This window comes from Aulostomus chinensis, chromosome 9, assembly GCF_037954235.1.
Source record: "Aulostomus chinensis isolate RoL2024-O1b breed Wild chromosome 9, RoL_Achi_v1.0, whole genome shotgun sequence".
Taxonomy (NCBI): Eukaryota; Metazoa; Chordata; class Actinopteri; order Syngnathiformes; family Aulostomidae; genus Aulostomus; species Aulostomus chinensis.
The window spans coordinates 17,868,016-17,888,160 of NC_141328.1; the positions used below are offsets into that span (position 1 = coordinate 17,868,016).

The window sequence follows — 20,145 nt, forward strand, 5'->3', positions numbered from 1 at the left end:
GTGTCAAAAAGTAACGTGATGATTTCAATAAAATGTAAATGTATAGCGCACACGCTACTACATCCTTAAACAGGAACATATTCTACGATGCGTGTTCGTGCGAAATGAAGAAAAGCTGAAAAACAAAATACAACATCCAAACTGCAGAGATGCATCTGATAAAGGTGATGTGAATTCGCTGGGGAAAAAAAAAAAGAAAAAGATTTTAGCATGAAGTTTTGTTTCAAGTAAATGGATTTTTTTGTTGAAGAAATGAAGCCTTAAATGGAACACATTCACTGCCAGGCTAATGCTTCAACATTAGCTGCAAATACGCAGTATTCAGGGGCATCTCTGGGTAAATATACAACACGTTGTTGTTCAGATTTTTTTTTTTCCTCCTCCCTACACGCACACACACACACACACACGCACACACACACACACACGGGGTAAATGTAGCAGCTCTTGTCTAGTGGACAAACCCTCACTATAAAGCGGGACACATCCTTGATCTGCATCAGTACTCGAGAGCTGAGGTGATGATGATGCTGCTCTTCCTGCTCTTCCTCCTCTACAGGCTGGCTTTACCACAGAGTTTACACTGTAAGTTTCTGTTTTAACTTCAGTTATGAGGGTGAAAAGACACTTTAGTGTTCAGAAGACTCGAGCGTCAAATGTTGGCTCTTTCTCTGCTACGAATATAAGTTTCAAAACTGTGTCAACATTCGACACTTAAATAACCTACAGTAAGTTTCATACATTCTTTTTATGTCATATAAAGAAAAAAATCCAAATCGATCAGAATCAGTATTTGAGAAGTTAACCTGACAAAAACAAACGCGTTCAAACCCTGACTGTGGAAAGTCAACATTTATGTTTTTTGAGTGTGCATTTTTTTTTGTATTTGAAAATAAGAAATTTAGCTGTGTGTTCCAAACTGTGACCTTTAATAACATTCACTGATAGTGTAAGTTCTCGCCTCGTCTCCTCCGCTTATCCGGGTCCAGGTTGTGGGCGCAGCAGCAGCAAAAGCGTAAAGCTCTAAATCACTTTTACAAAATTAATGAAATTGAAAACCAGTTAAGTTACTTTTCAGAAGTACTTCTACATTTATTCTATTGAAGTTGCTGTGGAGCAATGAGTTCCAGACCGGTCCGTTCATCCGCCAGCAAAACTGACGCGCGCAAAATACCAGACATTTGAAGTCGACTTGGTGATCTGATACAAAAAATGTAATAAATAAAAGGAACAGAAATCGTGATGAAAACTAATATTTAACGCACAGGCACAAATAACCCCACAATACTGGGGGGAAAAACTCTCTGAAAGACGTGTCATTTCACAGATGTAAAAAATAAAATGTGCATACGTACCAAAGGAAAGACAAAAAAAAAAAAAAAAAGACAAAATATTTTTCACATTCGCATTGACCTCAATGTCTTCTGGGCCTCAGAGATGAACTGGAGAGACGTTTTTAGTCAAATGTGACTGTTCGAGCCACACATAAACTGGAGGAGTTCAGACATCAGCATGAAAGAAATAATGCAGTATACACACACTGCATGGTTCTAAATCCGTTTTATCGTGTATCCAGATATGAACAGGATCATTCTGATGGGTGGAGAACACCCGTGTGAAGGCCACGTTGCCATATACCACAAAAGCCAATGGGGCTACGTTGGAGATGCACTCTGGAGCGCGAACAATGACCAAGTGGTGTGCAGGAGTACTCACTGTGGGGAGCCAGTTGGGAACTCAACAGAGTACGTATTTCGGCCCGCTAAAAGTATTGTTTGGCTCAATGAAGTGGTCTGCAACGGAACCGAGAAAAGCCTGCTGAATTGTCAACATCCTGGATGGGAGATCAGCGATTACAGAAAGAGGACCGTAAAAAAAATCAAATGTTCCAGTAAGTTTATATGCAGTTGATTTTTGATACATGTCATGACTAATGATGAAAAATGCTGAAATTGTAGAAATCCAAGATTTTGCCCATAGTTCAACCTAAAGCACTATTTTGCCTTTCAAGTGCTCAGAAATAGGTGTCTTTTTTTAATTCACAAAAAGCTATCTGGTTTAAAGTTTTCTTATTTGCATCACTTCTTTGTGGCTTCAGAATGTAGACAGCCAGCCACATTTAGCATTATTAGCTGCTACACAGTATTTAGCTTGAAGCTAATGATGACCGGAGGCTAAAAAGAGCTGCATCAACATAACAATTCTGTTGTTTTGTTGTGTAGCTGTGGTTGGCAGTTAGCTTCAAGCCAGAAATAAATGTTTTGGCCCCCAGCTCAGGCACAGGATCTTTCTGTGTGAGTCTCCATGTTCTCCCTGTTCCTGTGTGGGTTCTCTCTGGTACTCCAGCTTCCTCCCACAGTCCAAAGACATCAAGAGAGGACGAGGCTGATTGATACTCTAAATTGACCGTAGGTGTGACTGTGAGTGTGAATGGTTGTCTGTCTCTATGTGTTGGTCCTGTGATGGACCTGTCCAGGGTGAACCCCGCCTCACGCTAAAAGCTGCTGGGAAAGGCTTCAGCCCCCCCCCCCCCCCCCCGTGACCCTTAACAGTATAATTAGTAGAAAATGGATGGATGGATGGAAATTCACAATAGTTCTGGTCGTAGAATTTTAGATTTTACTTGTGATTTTTCTCTCTATAGATAAAATCAAAATAAAGCTTGATGGATTCAGATGTGTAGGAGCGGTTCAATACTCCACAGATGGCACAACATATTCAGGTTACTTTTGTAACCAGAAATGGGGTAAGTAAGGTTTTACTATCACATATTAATCTTCTTTCTAAATACAAGCTAATGTCAAAACTGTGTGTGGAAAGAGTCAAGTAGTTGTTAAGTGTTAAAGTTATACTATAACAACAAAATGGTTTTTCTGGGTTGGTTCCAGGAGAAAAACAGCCTTTACTGTATAAATGCTCTTTTAATCCTGAAAGCCTGTTGTCGCCCCCCCCCCCCCGCCACACACACACACACACACACACACACACACACACACACACACACACACACACACACACACACACACAGAGAATATATGCTATGCTTCAGTACAGTTCACAACTGCCGTTATGGAAGCATAAGGATCTCGCTTAGGAAGAATATTTTTTTCATGGAGTTGTAGGGTTCAAATAAATGCTCAGTTTGTGAAATAAGGTTATTTTTAATCTAGAAGGGGACCAGGAAGTGTTGTGACATGACCTACTTGAGGACCTCTGAGCTTTGAATCAATTCGTTTGGGTTGATCCTATTTTTCCTTTGTTCTACTCTTTTCTCGTGCGATGTGTAAAGGATTTGTCTTACATTTCATCCCCAGTAATGCCTGTATGTCTGGTTGCTCTCACATTAAGGACAAGATGAAAGTAACACTTTGTGTGCAAGCCTCAACTGTGGTCAGGCTAAGGCCACGAAGCCACTGATGACTTGGAAAGGATTCAAGAATGCAAAGAAGATGGTCATCAGTTGTTCAGGGTCAAAACAAGAAAATAATCTGTGGCAATGTGTAACTGAGGAATCCCAATGTCAACAACCCGCTGCTGTTGAATGCACAGGTAAATCCGACGTGGGTGCAAGATTTACCGGCGTGTTTTCTGTTGGTTAACTTATGTTCACTGTTCCACTTTAATCAGGTCACGAGAGACTGCAACTCAGGGGAAACCAGTCAAATGTCTGTTCTGGGCAACTGGAAAGAGAGGTAAACAAAAATTGGGAGCTTTATCAGGTGAAGCAGATCAATCCTGAACTGTGGTGCGAGCAAATGCACTGTGGCAGGAGCGTCCATTACAGTAGAGGTGACAACGTCACGCAGCTGACATGCTCAGGTAATCCAGCGTGTTGTTTATCAGCGTCATGTTTTTGGCTTCGATATCACACACGTATCTGAAACATTTTCTAATATTTGTATTTTTCCCAGACAAAGTTGAAGTTTTGTTGTTGGACAAGAAGAAACAGAACAGTTGCTTTGGCGTGGTTCACGTGAAGGTCAATGATTCCACTCAACCTGTGTGCGGCAACAACTGGTCCAAAAAAGACGCTCAAGTGGTTTGCAAGACGTTAGGTTGTGGGGGGGTGAGTTTTCAGGATCGGCTTCAAAAAAGCGCTTACAAACGAGATGGCTAACAAGTAGCATGTGACTCAGTTAGCACAGACCAAAACTGCTGAGCGTATCAAAGCTGTACTTCCCTCAAAAGTACATTGCGTTCTCACAAATAGGTGTCTTGAGCTCATAACGATGATTTTTTTCTTCTCTCTTGCGTTCCTTCGTCAAAAATGCAGAAAAAGTCAGCAACAGAAAAACTGTCCAAAAATATGAGTTTAAAAACTCACGTGTATTTTTTTAATCGATTACTTGAGAAATCACGTTTTTTTTTAATCCAGCCATATGTTCAATAATCCAGAAACGCTTAGATATGAGCAAAAAAACATATAAACCGTAACATTTTATTGAAGTTCACATTAGCATCATACCCAGCTAGCTGGCGCATGCTAGAGCTTATTTTGAGTTTAAAGTAGTTGCGGATTACTGAGATTACAGTTTTTAGGCAGTTCTTTTTGCTGTAGCTATCATTAGAACCACCATACAGTGTTAACTTATATCTAAATAAATGTGGCTGGCTCTTTCTGCATTCTGGAGTCTCAAAGAAGTGATGCAGGAGAGGAACAAACATCTTTTCAGAAATTTTGGAAAAGAAGCTAAATTTAAAGGCTAAATGTGACAAAAGCAAAATGGAATTTGCAGCTTCTCTGTAATTTTTTGAAAAGTTGCGTTTCAATTTATTTTATTTTCCTGATATCCAAATGATCATCATTTATTGTTTCTAGATGATTCATACATATACAGTGCGTGGAGTTAAAGGAATAGTGGACAACGTGACATGCTTAGGCAACGAGTCCTCCCTGTGGCACTGCCGGGCCCTGCACGATGACAGATCTTTCAAGTGTTCCTCAAACGTCTACGTAGTGTGTGCAGGTACGGTGTTGTAAATTAAAGAATAACTGTTTGATTTTATGGGTGCAGGTATTTTATTTGTTTTTTTTTGTTTTTTTGCCAGGGAGCGTATCGGTGAGACTGGTGGACAGTCCAGGCTCAAACTGTGCTGGGAGGTTGGAGATCCAGTATGAGAACATATGGAAAAATGTGAATAAAAATAGCTGGAAACGTAACTCTGCAGATAAAATCTGCAAACTACTGGACTGTGGGAATGCTTTCCAACCTGCCGTGTACAAAACATTCAGTAAGGGTTCAGGTAATTCCCTGGCTGCAACCGTTGACTGTCCACCGGCCACCTCGCACATATCTGATTGTATTAAAGTGACTTCCAACAGACAAATAGATGAGCAACAGCAAGCAGTGGGTATCATTTGTGAAGGTGAGTCTTTGTTTTTAAACTTCTGAACATTTGCTGTCATACTTTGATACCAATAACGCTATTATTATGTAACGCTACTATTATGTGACATGTATTTGTTGAGTCCCCCCCTTCAAACCAGTGTCTACGTGCAAACCCAGCACACCAAACAGAATCAGCATCAGGCTGAGGTTGGCTTTTAGACCACCTGACACATTTATAACATTAACCAATATTCTTTCTCATTTTAGCCCTTAAGTGAAGTCAAAATGAAGTGATATGAGACTCTTTTAGGCCTTAAATGATTCTTTTTTCATACATTTTATGTTGCTTTTTCTTTGCTCCGAAAATGGAACACGAGAAGTGAGAAACGAGGAACAATCCAACAAAAAAAACCCTCCATAATAAAAGTATGAGAGGGTCTCAAGAGCAGTTTGGATTCTTCAGTGTAGCCAAACAGACTTAACATCTCACCACTTCCTTTATTTTTAGAAATGATAATATACTTACTTAGTACTTACAAATATTACTAAAGGTTGTGGATTACCTGAACATATCCCAGCATGCATTGTGAAAAAGACTGAGGACAATCCCAGCATGCATTGTGAAAAAGACTGAGGACACTGTGTAGAAATTGCTCAGCCTTTCACAGTTACTGCTGTTGCTGTTTTTCTCTTCTTTATTTCTCTCTTGTTAGAACACGAGGTGGTGTTTCTGAAAGGGAATAAATCCTGCAGTGGGACTGTTGGGATAATGCAGAACAACAAAATCTTCTCGCTCTCTGGCTCCCAAACCTCATGGACCAAAAGTAGTGCAAATGCTGTGTGCGCGCAAGTGAACTGTGGGACAGCTGTTGAATTTAATGCCATCCCAAAGGATATGAACAGTAATGTCTACAACGCATCGTATATGTGCTTACCGAACTCCACATCTCTGTTCGCCTGTGAGAGGGACATTCTGCCACTCGAACAAGCCGACACCATAGCAACGGTGACCTGTTCAGGTGATGTGAAGCAGTGTCGAATGATGGGATCCCATTAAATCCATGTCTTGTATTCATTTAGTGGTTGTTCTTCTTAGCTCCAGCTTACATAAACACAGGGGAGATCATGCTCGTGTCAGCACAAATGCTCGACAAGTTTCAGTTATGCTCTTATCAACCTTCTGATCACCTCTCCTCTTGTCTTTTTGTTCATCGCAACAGGAAATATTGTGGTGAACCTCACCAATGGTTGTTGGGGACACGTCAATATTTGCATGGAGGGGGAGTGTGGAGGTTTGTGTGCAGACCTCTGGGAGAAAAATACAGCTGTGATACTTTGTGAACAACTGAACTGTGGGAATAAAGCCCTGCAAGTACCAAACGGCATTAAAGAGATAAATGTGATCTTCAAGAGTTTGCACATGGCAATGGAAACTAACAACCTGACCAACAGTAACTTCATCAGATTTGATGGAAATGACAGCAGCTGTGACCAAGACCCTGCCTATGTGGTTTGCTCAGGTGATGCATTCAAGAATACACATCCATTTAGATTCGTGTTGAAATGTTACGAAGTTTGTGCTGCCATGTTTGTTTGTTCATTGTTTGAATAACTTCCTGATGGTGGGGCTTTATCGATTTATTAGTTAGTTGCCGCCTAAAGCTACACACTTAACCCAAAAAGCATGTTTTTCCTTACAGGCACTGACAAAAATGTATCTTGAAATAAGCACATTTCCAGCCATGTAGAATTAGCTCGAAGCTAATGGCGATTTACAGCGAACTACAACAACAACAACAACAACAACAAAAGCAGCAAAATTGTCCAAAACTGTTTATTTCAAAAACTCTCAAACTCATCATCTGGTATAATCTCCATTTTCGTTATCATTGGGACGCTCAGAAACCCACACAAACTTTGATTTGAAATGAGGACAAAACCTCAGGTTCAGCACATCATGGTAGCATCCTTCATATTGTGAATTCCTGAGCGTACGGCCGGATTCAAAATGAGGGGGAGATTAAAATTGTCATTACCGTAACCTTGTACTTGTCATTGTTTGGTTGCAGGCAGTGTCAAGGCCAAATTAACATCAAGAGACAAATGCACTGGAAATCTGAGGTTGAAGTACAAAAACCAGTGGCTCCCAGTCTGCAAGCAAGCTATTAATGATATTGCCACACAAAATGCCATCTGCAGCGATATGGGATGTGGTCATACAGTGGCCGTCCTTGACTATTTTGGACCTAATCCAACAGAGAGTCATGCCATTTCAAATATACAGTGTAATGGAGGTGACAAGTCATTGAAAAATTGTGATATCACCATTGAAAGGATGTCCTGCCTCTATGGAGGGATCAAGTGCTCCAGTACGTGCATTCATTTTGTCTCAAATCCTAGATTTCTTCAAAATCAAAATACTCTGTAAACCCTTGCCCTGCTTTGAGTTTTGAAATACATTACAATACATTAAGTACAAATATGTCAAAACCACAGCGCAATAGCAATACGGTTGGGTATGATTTGGTAACGAGGAGATGTGAAGCTTGTGTTTCTAGTCGGGTCTACCTGGCCCCAATACTACAGCCTAATCACATGACCTTATCACAAGTATTTCTACCTCTGCGGTTGTCTAGCTGGTCCAGCTATACTCGTAATAGCCAGCTGTGTACAGGTTAAATATCTGTTTTCTGTGCAAATGATATACAATTTGATTTATTAATGTAAGACAATTTAAAGTTAAACAAGCACATAAGCGAGTAGGAAACCTGGTTTTAACAGAGAGTTAACGTTAATAGACTGTACGTGTCCCCGGCTCAAACCTCATGCAGGCTGCATTTCCTGCTGCTTTGAGGTTTTGATTTTATGTCTGCTGCTTCTCCTAGAATGGGCAAAGATTGCACTGCAAAACGGAAAAGATGACACCTGCAGTGGAGCTGCGTTCGTTTTCTCAATGGAAGATTACCCAGCCGCGGTTTCTGCCGAAGGCTGGACAGAAAAAGAGGGCAACCGACTTTGCAAGGATCTGAACTGTGACAGCTTTAAGTCGAAAGTACACATCGCAGCAAACAGTTTCTGGAACAAAAGCTTCCACTGTGAAGATGGGAAACAGGTAGAGAACATCTGGGACTGTGAAACGCCGAATACAACGTCACAGAAGGAGCAACTCTATATCGAATGTCAAGGTAAAGCTCGTTGGTGCCCATCAGGATTGGACCAAAGTGCAGGAAACAGCAGGCAGGCAGGCAGGGACTTCGAAACTGGGTTCATAAGATTCAATTCCACAAAAACATTAATCTTTCCTCTTAACTAATGCTACTAATGACGTGCCATTTCAAAATGCAAACCCTCCGCTACATTTGTGCGTCACATTTAGCTCAGGCATTTTCAAAGCCAGAAATGCGGGCCTTTGTAAAATGCTGCCCCTCCCAGTGTACGTTTGTCTTCCAAGGAGTTGCAAGAATGGTCAAGAGATATATCTTCCCAGCTGTGTTACACTCAGAGTTTAAACTGTTTGATGGAGGTTGCGTTTATTTCCAAACTCTGGGTTGAAATGATACTTTATTAATGTGGATGTAGCCTCAAACCTCCAAGCTAAGAGTTTCTAATTCAGACTTATTCATTCAGGCCAACTCAAGGACTAGTTAGGGTTGTTAGGAATAGTTTCCTCCATTCTCAATTAACTGTTGCCCCGAGTCATCCACTCCCTTTCACCGCTACTTGACTCAAGATGCTTTGCAACTAACGAACCCTCCAAATGAACATGGAAGAGCATTAAAGGGTGTGAGGGGAGGGGCTGGTTTGAACAAGCAGTTGGTCTTGTGGTATCCAAAGTCACGCAATCTTCAGAATAGTTTCTGAGATGACACTCTGTAGGATTCATTTGCTCCAGATTTAGTTAAAGACTGACTTTACTGAAACCGGAAATCCTATCTTCCTTCCATTTGTTGTCCTTCTTTGTAGGTGAAAGCAGAGCAAATATGTCACACAAATGTTATGGTAAAGTAACCATCAATGACCTTGAAGTGTGTGAAAGTCATTGGAACTACTCAGACTTGTTGTGCCAAGAAATGGGTTGCAGCAATGCTATTGAGGGTTCCATCAGCAGTAGTAAAAGGAAAACGCCAAGTGGGGAGTACTACCACGTCCTGTGTGAGGATTACCATCACAAACTTGGCCAGTGTGAGCGATACAAGGCGAAGTGCAACAAAGGACCGGTGTCTGTTTACTGCGTTGGTAAGTGCGCGTGCTTGCTTTCTTTTCCGTGGCGTGTCAGTCTCATATCCAGTTTCTCAAGTATCACACATCTCGATTTCATCAAAAGCTTGTGGTTTATAAAACTGAGATGAATTCAAATCTATCAAGCACGACCGTTCAAAAGATTACGATCAAATGTACCCGTAAAATGTGCTACCCCCTCGTCTGCTGTGTCATTACAAATTCCTGAAGGAGCATTTAAAGATCGGCTGCAAAAAAAAACAGCGAACCCTAGCATGTTTTTTCATTCTACGGACAGTGTCACTATTCCAGTGGATGACGGTTATTAACAGCCTTGCTGTGTTTACGCAGAGCTAAGAAATGTGAAAGGGGAGCGTATTAAGACTCTCGCAGTCAGATTTCTATCAACATATCTGAACCCAATTCAAAGAAATTCCGCAAAAGACAATTCGAAGTTACGCGTGTTTTCGATTGCAACTGCTTTCTTCAATATTACGTGTTGAGTTTTGACATGACATAAAAACGGCATGGTGATGCTAACTTTCATGTTTGTTTTCAAACATGCACTGCCATAACTCACAAGACAGAGAATACACCGAATTCCCAAAATGACAAACAAAAAAAGAAACCCATCAAAATGCAATTTTTTTTTCTTTCTCCACAGGAAATATAAAGTTCAGAACCACCGAGACTTGCGGAGGTCAGATCGAAATTGATTATCGAGATAAATGGGAAAAGGTTTGTGTTCCATCTCACCACGTGGCTGCTGTTAAGGCGCGGTTATGCAGAAAGCCCGTATGCGTCGGTGAAAAGAAAACCATCCCACGTGGAAACGAAACGGTCCGTGATTTATGTGCCAGCTCTAACTGTCAATTTATCTCCCGTAACATTTAATCCAGATTTTCATTTTGAGCCGTAGAATTCTATTGTTATGTGTGCCTGCATTCCGTTCAGGTTGTGGGCAATTTGAACATAACGCTGCAGTGCCGTGAAGAAAGCACGCAAATCCAGCACTGTGTTCACCATAAGATGTGTAGCGATAACAAACCAGCCGTGATCTACTGCAATGGTAAACAAATCCAGGAACCTTTTCCCAATATTATAATAAAATATGTGAATGATGTGATGAATGAAAAAAGCCAAATGTGCGTTTTAGGTCCTTCACAAGTCATAGAAAAAGTCTACAAGCCGCCCTTACTCACAATCACCTTGGGAGTGGGATTTCTGCTTGTTGCACTGATAATGCTCATTGTATTCGTACGAATTTGCATCTCCCTGAGAGCCAGGTCCCTGAACATCACATGTAAGTATGCTATTCTATCACAACTCCCTCTGTTGCCGCTGACAATTGCCTTTAATAATTTCAAAACAGTTGAACAAACAAATAATTATTATTCATTCTCATCCTCTATTATTGTATCATTTATTTTTTTGTTTATCGTTCATTTCGGCAGCTGACATCCGTCAGAGCGTATCCTCCATTGATTACAATTCCACAAAGCACATTGTTAGAAAGTTTATACATCTTTATACGTCTATGTAGTTGGAAAAATATGAGAAGACACCTCTTATTGTAATAGATAAAGCATAAGTGGAACTACATCTTCAATTATCTGTGAGTCAAAAGAACGGCGCTGCTTCTTTTTCTACGCTTTGTCTTGCTGTATGTTTTGTTCTGTTTTTTTTGTCCTGCCGGTTTGTATCATTTTGTGTCTCCATCTGTTGCCTCACTGTAGTATAAATGTTTTTGTCACGTTACACAGCCAAAAATGAAATTGAGTTTGACAGAACGGATTATGAGGAAGTCCCCAGCAAAGCAAATGAAATGGATGACCTCAGTCAAACCAGTGAGTGAGTTTCAAATGTCATTTCCATGGAAAAAGTAATAACACATTAAATCAAATATATCCTGTATGTTTTGGTTCAGCGAATGCAATGTTTAGTCATTGATTCATTCATAAATGAGGTCCCAAAAATGATAATAATAATAATATTATTATTATTTAGATTTTTTTTGCCTTTCAAAGAAATAAACAGCTTATATTGTATATTTCAACTTTGGCCCATATATTAATTGCAGCTGGTCAACACAACATTTATTTAAACTAGGCCCCTCCTCCTTGGGGCTCCAGATGCAACAACACCAAGTGCATGCCCTCCCTTTCCCACCCCTAAAAACCCCACACAGCCCTGCAATCACAAGCTAAACGCTGGCCAGTGCAAGCTAAAGACCGGTTAGCACAAGCTAAACACTGGCTAGCACAAGCTAGGGCAAGCAAAATGCCTCTTAGCACAACCCTAAAGCCGGTTATCCCAAGCCTGTCAGCACAAGCTAGACAATGGCTAGCACAAGCAAACCGTAGGTGTTCGTCACCTGCCTGTCCAGCACTCAACAGTCCATCTTCTCATCACTCTTCCCCCGCAGCCTCTCCTCAGTGCATCCAAGCCAAAACACTCTCGTTCTCAAACAAGCTTCATCTGCCTGCAGTCTCACCTCAGTAGGAACATATTACCTTTGTCATCACTGCTCAGTGTGCATCCACCATCTTCTTGGCAATGAATTGTGTATCGGTGTCGTTTTAAATTTTTTTTTTTTTTATCCCAGTTCAAACTCATGTGCGCGCTGTCATTAGCAGACTTTCTATGTCCAAAATGTTCCAGCACAAAAATACTGAAGTAGAGATAGTTGGCAAAACTGCCATTAAAAATGTCTGTACAGGAGAATTTATACGTCACATCTTATGTCTGGCATCATTTATTTTACTTGCTATAAAACAACTTAGTTAATTCAGACGCTATGGTATCGCTCCCTCATTAACCTTTTGATTGCAACTCCAGTCTGCTTGATTGCGCAATTATCATGAAAAATATTGATAGTAATAATAACTAAATGTCTGCACGACCGATGTTAAAGCAAATGATTGTATTTCCATGTGAACATTTTCAAAGCAGGATTCCAAACGGAGGCTGAGGCCCTCATGGACAACGGCGAACAAAGCATTTCTTCTTACGATGATATTGACGAAGCTGCCGAGGCTCAGCCCCTGGCCCCTCAGGCCGGCGCCGCCCACATCTCAGGAGACGACTGCCCCCTTGATGTCATCACTGTTGAAAAACCAGGCAAGTATGCGACTAGTTGGATCACATCTATGTGCACACACTCAAAAAATACTCCAAGTAATATAGTTGAACACACATCCAGAAATTAAAATGATTAATGTGAAAAGAGTTGATTGACTCAACTTGAGAATAATTTGTTTGTAGTCACTTTCTGTGCCGCCACCAAAATCCGGAGACACCTCTGGAACACCTTGAGGAAACAGCTTAAAAATATCAAGTGGGACTTTGGGGGCAGGGTAGCGCGGTGCAGTGGTTAGCACTGTCGCCTCACAGCAAGAAGGTTCCAGGTATGAACCGGGATCTTTCAGTGTGAGTCTGCATGTTCTCCCTGCTCCTGTGTGGGTTCTCTCTGGTACTCCAGCTTCCTCCACAGTCCAAAGACATCAAGAGGGGACGAGGCTGATTGATACTCTAAATTGACCGTAGGTGTGACTGTGAGTGTGAATGGTTGTCTGTCTCTATGTGTTGGTCCTGTGATGGACTGGTGACCTGTCCAGGGGGAACCCACCAATGAATCCAACTTCCCTTCATTTTTTTGAGGTGTGGGGTGTATGATGAGAGTTTTCACACACATCTTAAGATGTGTGTGTACTCAGTTTTTTTGTGTGCAAAGTATTAATGAATATGACATCACACATCCACAACATTTCCACATTTTCAGCAATCAAATCACTTATGAAGGGTGCACTCGCACAAGGTGATCCGTACCTTCGCTCAAGGTTAAAGTCTCGTGTGTCAACCAAGGCACGCTCCCATGGCCCTGGAATGTTTATAAAAGGTGGGCTTTGGCATGTGTGTAACTTTGACAATGGTCATGTGTGTTTCCGTCAAACATACCGTGAGCAAGCAAACTCTAATAGATGGAGAATGGGAGTTTAGAGAATTCGGTGTGCGGGTGGAGCAAAGGTAACGGGAGCAACTGTGATTGAACTCAAACATGAAACTGTTATTCATCTCAACAGATGGAGTGTCTTATGAGGTGGAAGACCCACAAAAGAGTTACTACAACATGGAGGTGAGCCGTGAAATTACGACGACTCAAGCTGAAGTACACAACAGTCTCCAAACGACATCGGGAGGTGATGCAGCGGCGTCCTCAGAGCTGGATGACGATTACATAGTTCCAAGCGAAGATGGGTGAGCCAAAACTGGGCTGACGTATAATCTAGTCTGCCAAAGGAGACTTACCAAAATGCGTCATCAGAGCATTTCTGCTGCCTCTGAGAATTTCGTTTCATGAACAGAAAAGAACAGGAAATGAAATCTGATGAATAACTTGATTATATTTTTTTTCTCTTCCTTTAGTTTAGTTTATGATGTGAAATGTCCAGTTGTTGGCTTGCGATCTAATCACAGATGACAAAAAATGAAAAAAAAGAAGTACTTCCTCTTCAAATGTACGAAGTGAGAATGGAACAGACATGCTGTTGATTGTTGCTCATTTCTTGGCTTTAATGTGTGTGACGCCACGTATCGCCATTGATGTCATTCCATCTCCAGGATTTATGTAAAACAAGCCTCACGTACCTGCAGCAAATTCACAGGTAGACTTGTTGTGTTCTGATAAATATTTGAGTGTTATGTTACGTTATGGAATTTTTTTTGTTGTTGTTAAGTTTTTAATTTTTCTCCTGTATTCTCGCTAAAGGCAGGGGATAAGAAAATTCCCTGTTCTAAAAATGTGGGTTGAGTATCCGATTATATACCAAGGATTCAACAACTAAAAACATTCTTAAATCTTGTGTTTAAAATGTTCTCTCAACGAATCATTGAACTATAAGGGAATATTATTGGAATTGCTTTAATGACTTTAAAATGACCTTCAAATGTCGGCTTAAACCATTCAAACTTGGGGCTAACGTTAGCCATCATCGTGGCAACAGTTCCTTCTAGCTGGAAACGAGCTCAGCTTCATTTTCTAGCATTCTAACAGTTACTTTTTTTAAGATTGTTATTTTTGGTTTAGCTTGAGTTTATGCAGCCTACGTTGTGTGCGCATCGTCCACCACTTGACCGTCACTCCAACGCCAGTATGGGAAGCGGGTACGCGAGCAAGGAGGCTGCAACCATCACGTGCCAGCTTAGTCACGATTGCGTCACTCGGTTTTGTTGGAGTTTTTTTTCCCCACGATTCCATCTCTAAAAAATGCGAGAAAGGAGTTCGACTGTGGATATGTAAACCTTTTCATAAACGAACAAAACATCAAAATGTAAATAAAAACTCACATGCTGGGCCGCGAAAATGATTGCTTCCCAAGCTGCGTTTTCTCGAGATTCTCTGTCTTGACGTACGCGCGCGTGGCCCTGATTCTTCAAAATGGCGGCCTCCCTGCTCAAATGGAAGTCTGCTGAGAGCTTGTTTTTAATTCAAAGACCTCACTATCACTGGCTGCTTCGACTTAAAAAAAAAAAAAAAAAAGCGCTGAACTTTTGAAACTTGTCCACTTAAGACTCTTTAAAATTGTGATTGTGATGTTGATGACAGGTTTCAAACGTTTCCAATGACAGGAGCATGTATGGAAATTAGCTAAAAGCCAACTCTGTTCTACACGACCGTTGTGAGTTTAATCAGATTTGTTTACTTGTACGTGTTTTTTACCGATCTGAGCAGAAGCATTAAATGCTCTTCTGAAATGTTGTGTTTAATGCTGGTTACGTTTTCATCCTCTACTTGTTTCTTTAAGTACTGCGTTTGTATAAAAATGGCTCATTCGTGCCAGTGACCGACCTGCTTACCAGAGGATATTACTGCTTCGGTATTTTCCTCGAGGACGCTTTGGCGCGGTCTCCGGAGGAACATCAACCCGAGAACCCTGAGCCGTGCCAGACCCACCCCCCTCATCCCCTTTCACAGTGGTGCCTTTGAGAGACTAAGGTTTTGGAAATGGCTCAGATGTTGAGTATCAAACTGTATGTTATACATGTCATATATAGTTTGATACACAGCACAACGAGCCGTTTTCTTCCCAAGACGTCTTCTGGGGAGTGAGATCAAGTTTGACCTCATCGATGCAACAAATGTTCGGTGCTTGTTTGTTGAGGGCTACTGGGCCTCTGACCAGTAGCCATGTTTGATAAATTGAAGCCAGAGACTGGTTTGGTATGTCAGACTCAAAATAGGACATTGACAAAATAAACATGTTTTATTCACTTGAAATGACACATTGAGACCAATAACATGCTAAGAATGTTTACTACGTGAATCAGTTGAGTATTAGGCTAAGTTTCACATTAAATACGTTGATAAAATTGCACTTCCTTTTTGTAGCCAGCGTAGTTGCCCCCTGATGGCCACAGTTTGAATGCAGGCCCAAGGCATTTTTTGCCTTGGCTGTGTCCTCTTCTGAGCTCTGTTATTATATTGAAACCGGCAAAGGAAGTCATGTTCCAGGTGGCATTTTTTCAAGCTGGATTATTGAAAAACCAAGTCAAAAGGTTTTTACTCAACTTAGTGATGGGGTATAGCCGGGTCCTGGGAAGAATCCATGATGTGTTTGAGAGGATGATCCCAAGCATTTTTCAAAACGTAGCAACAGAACATTTGTGTTATTTACACTTTTATTTACTAGTTGTTCGCTCAAATTTGGAGAGAAACGCGTCCACAAGTCTATTCCATTATGCGTAATCCTAATATTAGCATGCACAAACATTTCTCAAGACTCAGGAGAGCAGCTGGCGGCCAAAAACCCGAGTCCATCGAAAGGGCTGACAGACAAGCTAGTGTTGCTTTCAAGAGACTGACGGCCATGCGAGGGCCCTGCTTGTTTTGTCAGACGTTAGCCAAGGGACGCTTTGATGACGGGGCCGGTCATACGCCCAAAGGGACTAATTTATAAGCAGCAGCACTCGTATGAAATGTAAACATCACAGCCAACCTCACTGCCAGGGGCCTCACTGAAGGATCAGGATGCTGGAGCTGAAATAACTACATAGTGATCTTGAGTGAAGGAGGTCACGTTGCCCAGCTCAAGAATGGTGTTGTTTAGTTGAAATTGTTTAGACGGGATCCTCTTTGTTGTCAACGAGGCAGCTAAATCCTGCTTTGCACCCTGGCAAGTGTAGCGATGCCAGGAATCCCTGCTGGCCTCCATGATTACAACCAACAACCAGCAGGCAATGATGGATGCCACCGTTTTTTTTGTTTGTTTTCGTTTTGACTACGGTTTAGCCCATTAACTTCAGCTCATGTTCGGTTGTGTAACACATTGTTAGAACCACTGGCTTTTTTAAATGTGCCGATTTTAGAAAGGCATCGTTTCTGCTGTGACACCAGCACTTGCAATTTAGAAGAAAAAGTCCCCTTATGGTTGGTTTTTATTCATATGCAACCCTACCTGGTGAACGAGGGTTTTTGATTTGTCTCTGATTAATGAAACTATTCATGTAGTAACTCTCATAACCGGAGTTGCTAGAATTTAAGCTTTTTCTTTTTTTAATTCAATCGCTAGATTACAAAAACACTTCAACCTCACCTATCCAGCAAATGTCTGCACATTTCAAGTCTAAAATACAGTTCAAGTATACTCTATCAATTGTCTCATACAGTACTTGTAGGCGTAGGTCATATTTCTAGACTATTTGGGAATATATTTGCCAATTATTCGCTTATAAAAGTGTACCATTGGTTTATTTCGTGTAGTACATATCGAGCGTTAGTGTTAGTTCTGTCAGGCCATGGTAGTCAAGCGCTATTGGCTTCCCGTCTATCAATCAAACTCATCAATCAGCTGATCTACAGCTGCCCCGCATCAGCTGAGCAAATCCCTTGCTTCTGATTGGCCCCTCTCAACTTAAATGTCACCCGGCCTCAATTCCCGTCCTGCTAGCTCTGGCTATGCTGCTCTGCCCGCTGTCATCACTGCTATCGCTGCTATCTGCTGCTATCTGCTATCTGCTGCTATCTGCTGCTATCTGCTGCTGCTGCTATCTGCTATCTGCTGCTGCTGCTATTTGCTGCACAGTTGCTCCTGCTCGCAACTTGCTACCCTCCACCTCCCCAGCTCCACCTTGTCGTGTATACATGGCATAGATCGTTCCATGTCATGTTGCTGCTCTGTTCACGGGGGTATGTTTGCTCTTCCAGTCTTAAACTGGGAGAACCTTCCCTCACGCTGCTGGTCCCCTGTTTCATGGCGCTCATGAAAAATCATCAGGGGACTCCTCTGAACAGAGCCATACCACCAATTTGTACTATAATAAACAAATCAAGCTCATTATCATCTCTTGTGTTTCTTGACGTGAATGGACCTGACAGAATTATATTTTTAAGAACACAACCCATTCCCACATGGAAGATGTCTCATTAACCTACGGACAGATGAGAATGTTTTTTTTCTGCGTTGAATTACTCTATTATTTTATTATGAGTCTGACTTTAAAACTATGGCTGGTAATTTTAAACCTTTCCACAGTGAATGTTATGCACCATCCCCAGGCAAAGTCTGTTTGGCAAAAAAGAGCGGTTCATATTTTACAAAAATTGTATTTTTTCTGCGCCGGCTCATGATTTGGGGTCGTCAGTCTGTACATCCATCTGTTCAAACCGTTTTGAAACATTTGGCTCAAGCTTTCACCGGGACTGAAGGATTAACCGGATCAAAGGTGCGAAGTCGTTTTAGTCAGCTGCTATAAATTACCTTTTGTAATAGCGCACAGCAGTTCTGACTGATTCCACTTTCTCTCTCCGTGCGATTCAGTCCAAAATATTTGGGTTAAACTTTTAATAGACTTGATTACCATGTTTGGAATGCGACTTTGAATATTCTGAAATATCAGATATTGCATTTTCATAAGAGCCCGTTCTTAAACGATTTCAACCGGATGCTCCTAATCCCACGCTCGGAATATTAACATGAATTTATCTCCCGTTAGCACCGTTTGTCTGTGGTGGTAATTTGAGCGAGCACGGATCAGGTGATGAACGTCTCGTGGCCTCCTCATGCTGCCTTTTTATGGAGGTAACAGACAGATGAGCCCTCTGTTGTGAGGAAGGTGCCGGCTCTGGTGATTTTCCATTACAGACAGAGAGTGGGATTATTTATAGTGCTCCGGTGTGTATGATGACATCCAGGAAGTGTGGACATATACCGCTGTATTTGTTTGTGTGTGTGTGAGTGTGTATAGCTATGTGATGTAATCAGAATGCAAGCTAGGTGTTGACTGATTTTACAGCCTGTGACAGGGGGCCGTCGGTGAATTACGGCTACATAGAACAATTTAAAATGCAATCTATTGCTGTGAGACACTGCGCTGATTGAAGGAGCACAAAATGAGTTTATGGTTCTACTTCAACCAAATATTTTGCAGGAAATACTGCAATATGACGTGCTGCTATTTTGAAATTTGGGAGTTTCAACATAGATCAAAAAGCTAATTGTATCAAAGTGCCATTTTAAAATTCTATATTTTGATGCTGCACCAATTGCCTGCAAGCTTAAAAAAAAAAACTTTATTTGCCCCCCCTCCAAAAAAAAATCACACCGCTTTCTTCAAAAAGTTTTTTTTACAATCAGAATTGATGTTCTGGGCAACAATTGTGACATTTTTATGATGTGCGGGGTTTTTTTGCTTACTTTCCTTCATTTTGGAGGAAAATGGAGGGGGAGCATCATGTCTGATAAAGAGTGTGGTTGATAAAATATAAGAAAATTATCAGCAACTGTTGGCGCCATAGCAACTACGTGACACTGAAACCTACCAGACGTCTTCGCTAATATCTGGTATTGCAGAACTGATTGCTGCCTCCCACTCAACAGCAGGCTCTTCCCTCGGAAGGTACTTCAGGCGAAGACCCTATTATGTTTTTTATACTATGTTTTGTCAGAATCGTGTTAAGAAGAATGAATATCTCCACGGAAATAATATATCTTCCAAGTACATCAAAGCCCTGTGAGGCTAAACCGCTAAAACAGTTTGACGTGTCCCTGCCCAGGACACGATACCTGCCAACCACAGTTTGACTTTTACTGGTGTGATGTTGATGAGCTCAGCTATTACAAACCAGAAAATGGTACAAGATAAGGGGGGCCTTAAACCACACAAATCCTCATTTAGCTTGCAAAGGAAATCCTGTGGTGATGATCAGAAAATTCTACATTTGTTTTTGTAGTCCACAGGAAAAATGCTCTCACTTTCTTATGCCTCGTTTCACAGAACACAGATAGTGTTGGAGCTGTTTCTTGTATTTGGTAATATTTAATTCCTTATTTAGTTTTTGTTGTTGTTTAGTTTTCAGAAATACACCTTAAATTTGTTTATTATATTTAGTATTGTTTGAGTTAATTTGAGTTATTTGTTAATGCTTTTATTTTGAAGGCGCCGGGGAGTCTATTATTATGGGTGGACAGGAGAGGAGGCCAGGCACTTGGGTGGGCCTATGGTTTTTACCACAGGCTAGGGGGGAGGCAAGGGATTTGTTCGTTCTCTTTTCTGTTAAACCTACGATGATACATTTTTAATTTCGCCTGGACAGTCCCAC

General features: G+C 41.3%; 1 protein-coding gene across 4 annotated transcripts; it reads left to right on the forward strand.

Moving 5' to 3' along the window:
- Positions 1-390: 390 nt before the first annotated feature.
- On the forward strand, positions 391-15,295 carry LOC147256142 (antigen WC1.1). Of its 4 annotated transcripts, none has more exons than XM_086214047.1 (19): positions 394-585; positions 1,577-1,891; positions 2,645-2,746; positions 3,349-3,549; positions 3,628-3,819; positions 3,912-4,066; positions 4,820-4,967; positions 5,050-5,367; positions 6,044-6,349; positions 6,551-6,850; positions 7,400-7,699; positions 8,216-8,515; positions 9,294-9,566; positions 10,213-10,388; positions 10,503-10,617; positions 10,705-10,851; positions 11,312-11,395; positions 12,498-12,668; positions 13,631-15,295. In XM_086214047.1, the coding sequence occupies exons 1-19, from the start codon at positions 522-524 to the stop codon at positions 13,807-13,809; spliced, it is 3,846 nt and encodes a 1,281-aa protein (XP_086070173.1). In that variant the 5' UTR covers positions 394-521; the 3' UTR covers positions 13,810-15,295. The 4 variants fall into 4 exon arrangements, with proteins under 4 accessions (XP_086070176.1, XP_086070175.1, XP_086070173.1 ...); XM_086214048.1 differs by having other exon boundaries at positions 395-585; positions 12,501-12,668; XM_086214049.1 differs by lacking the exon at positions 11,312-11,395 and having other exon boundaries at positions 393-585.
- The last annotated feature ends 4,850 nt before the right edge of the window (positions 15,296-20,145 follow it).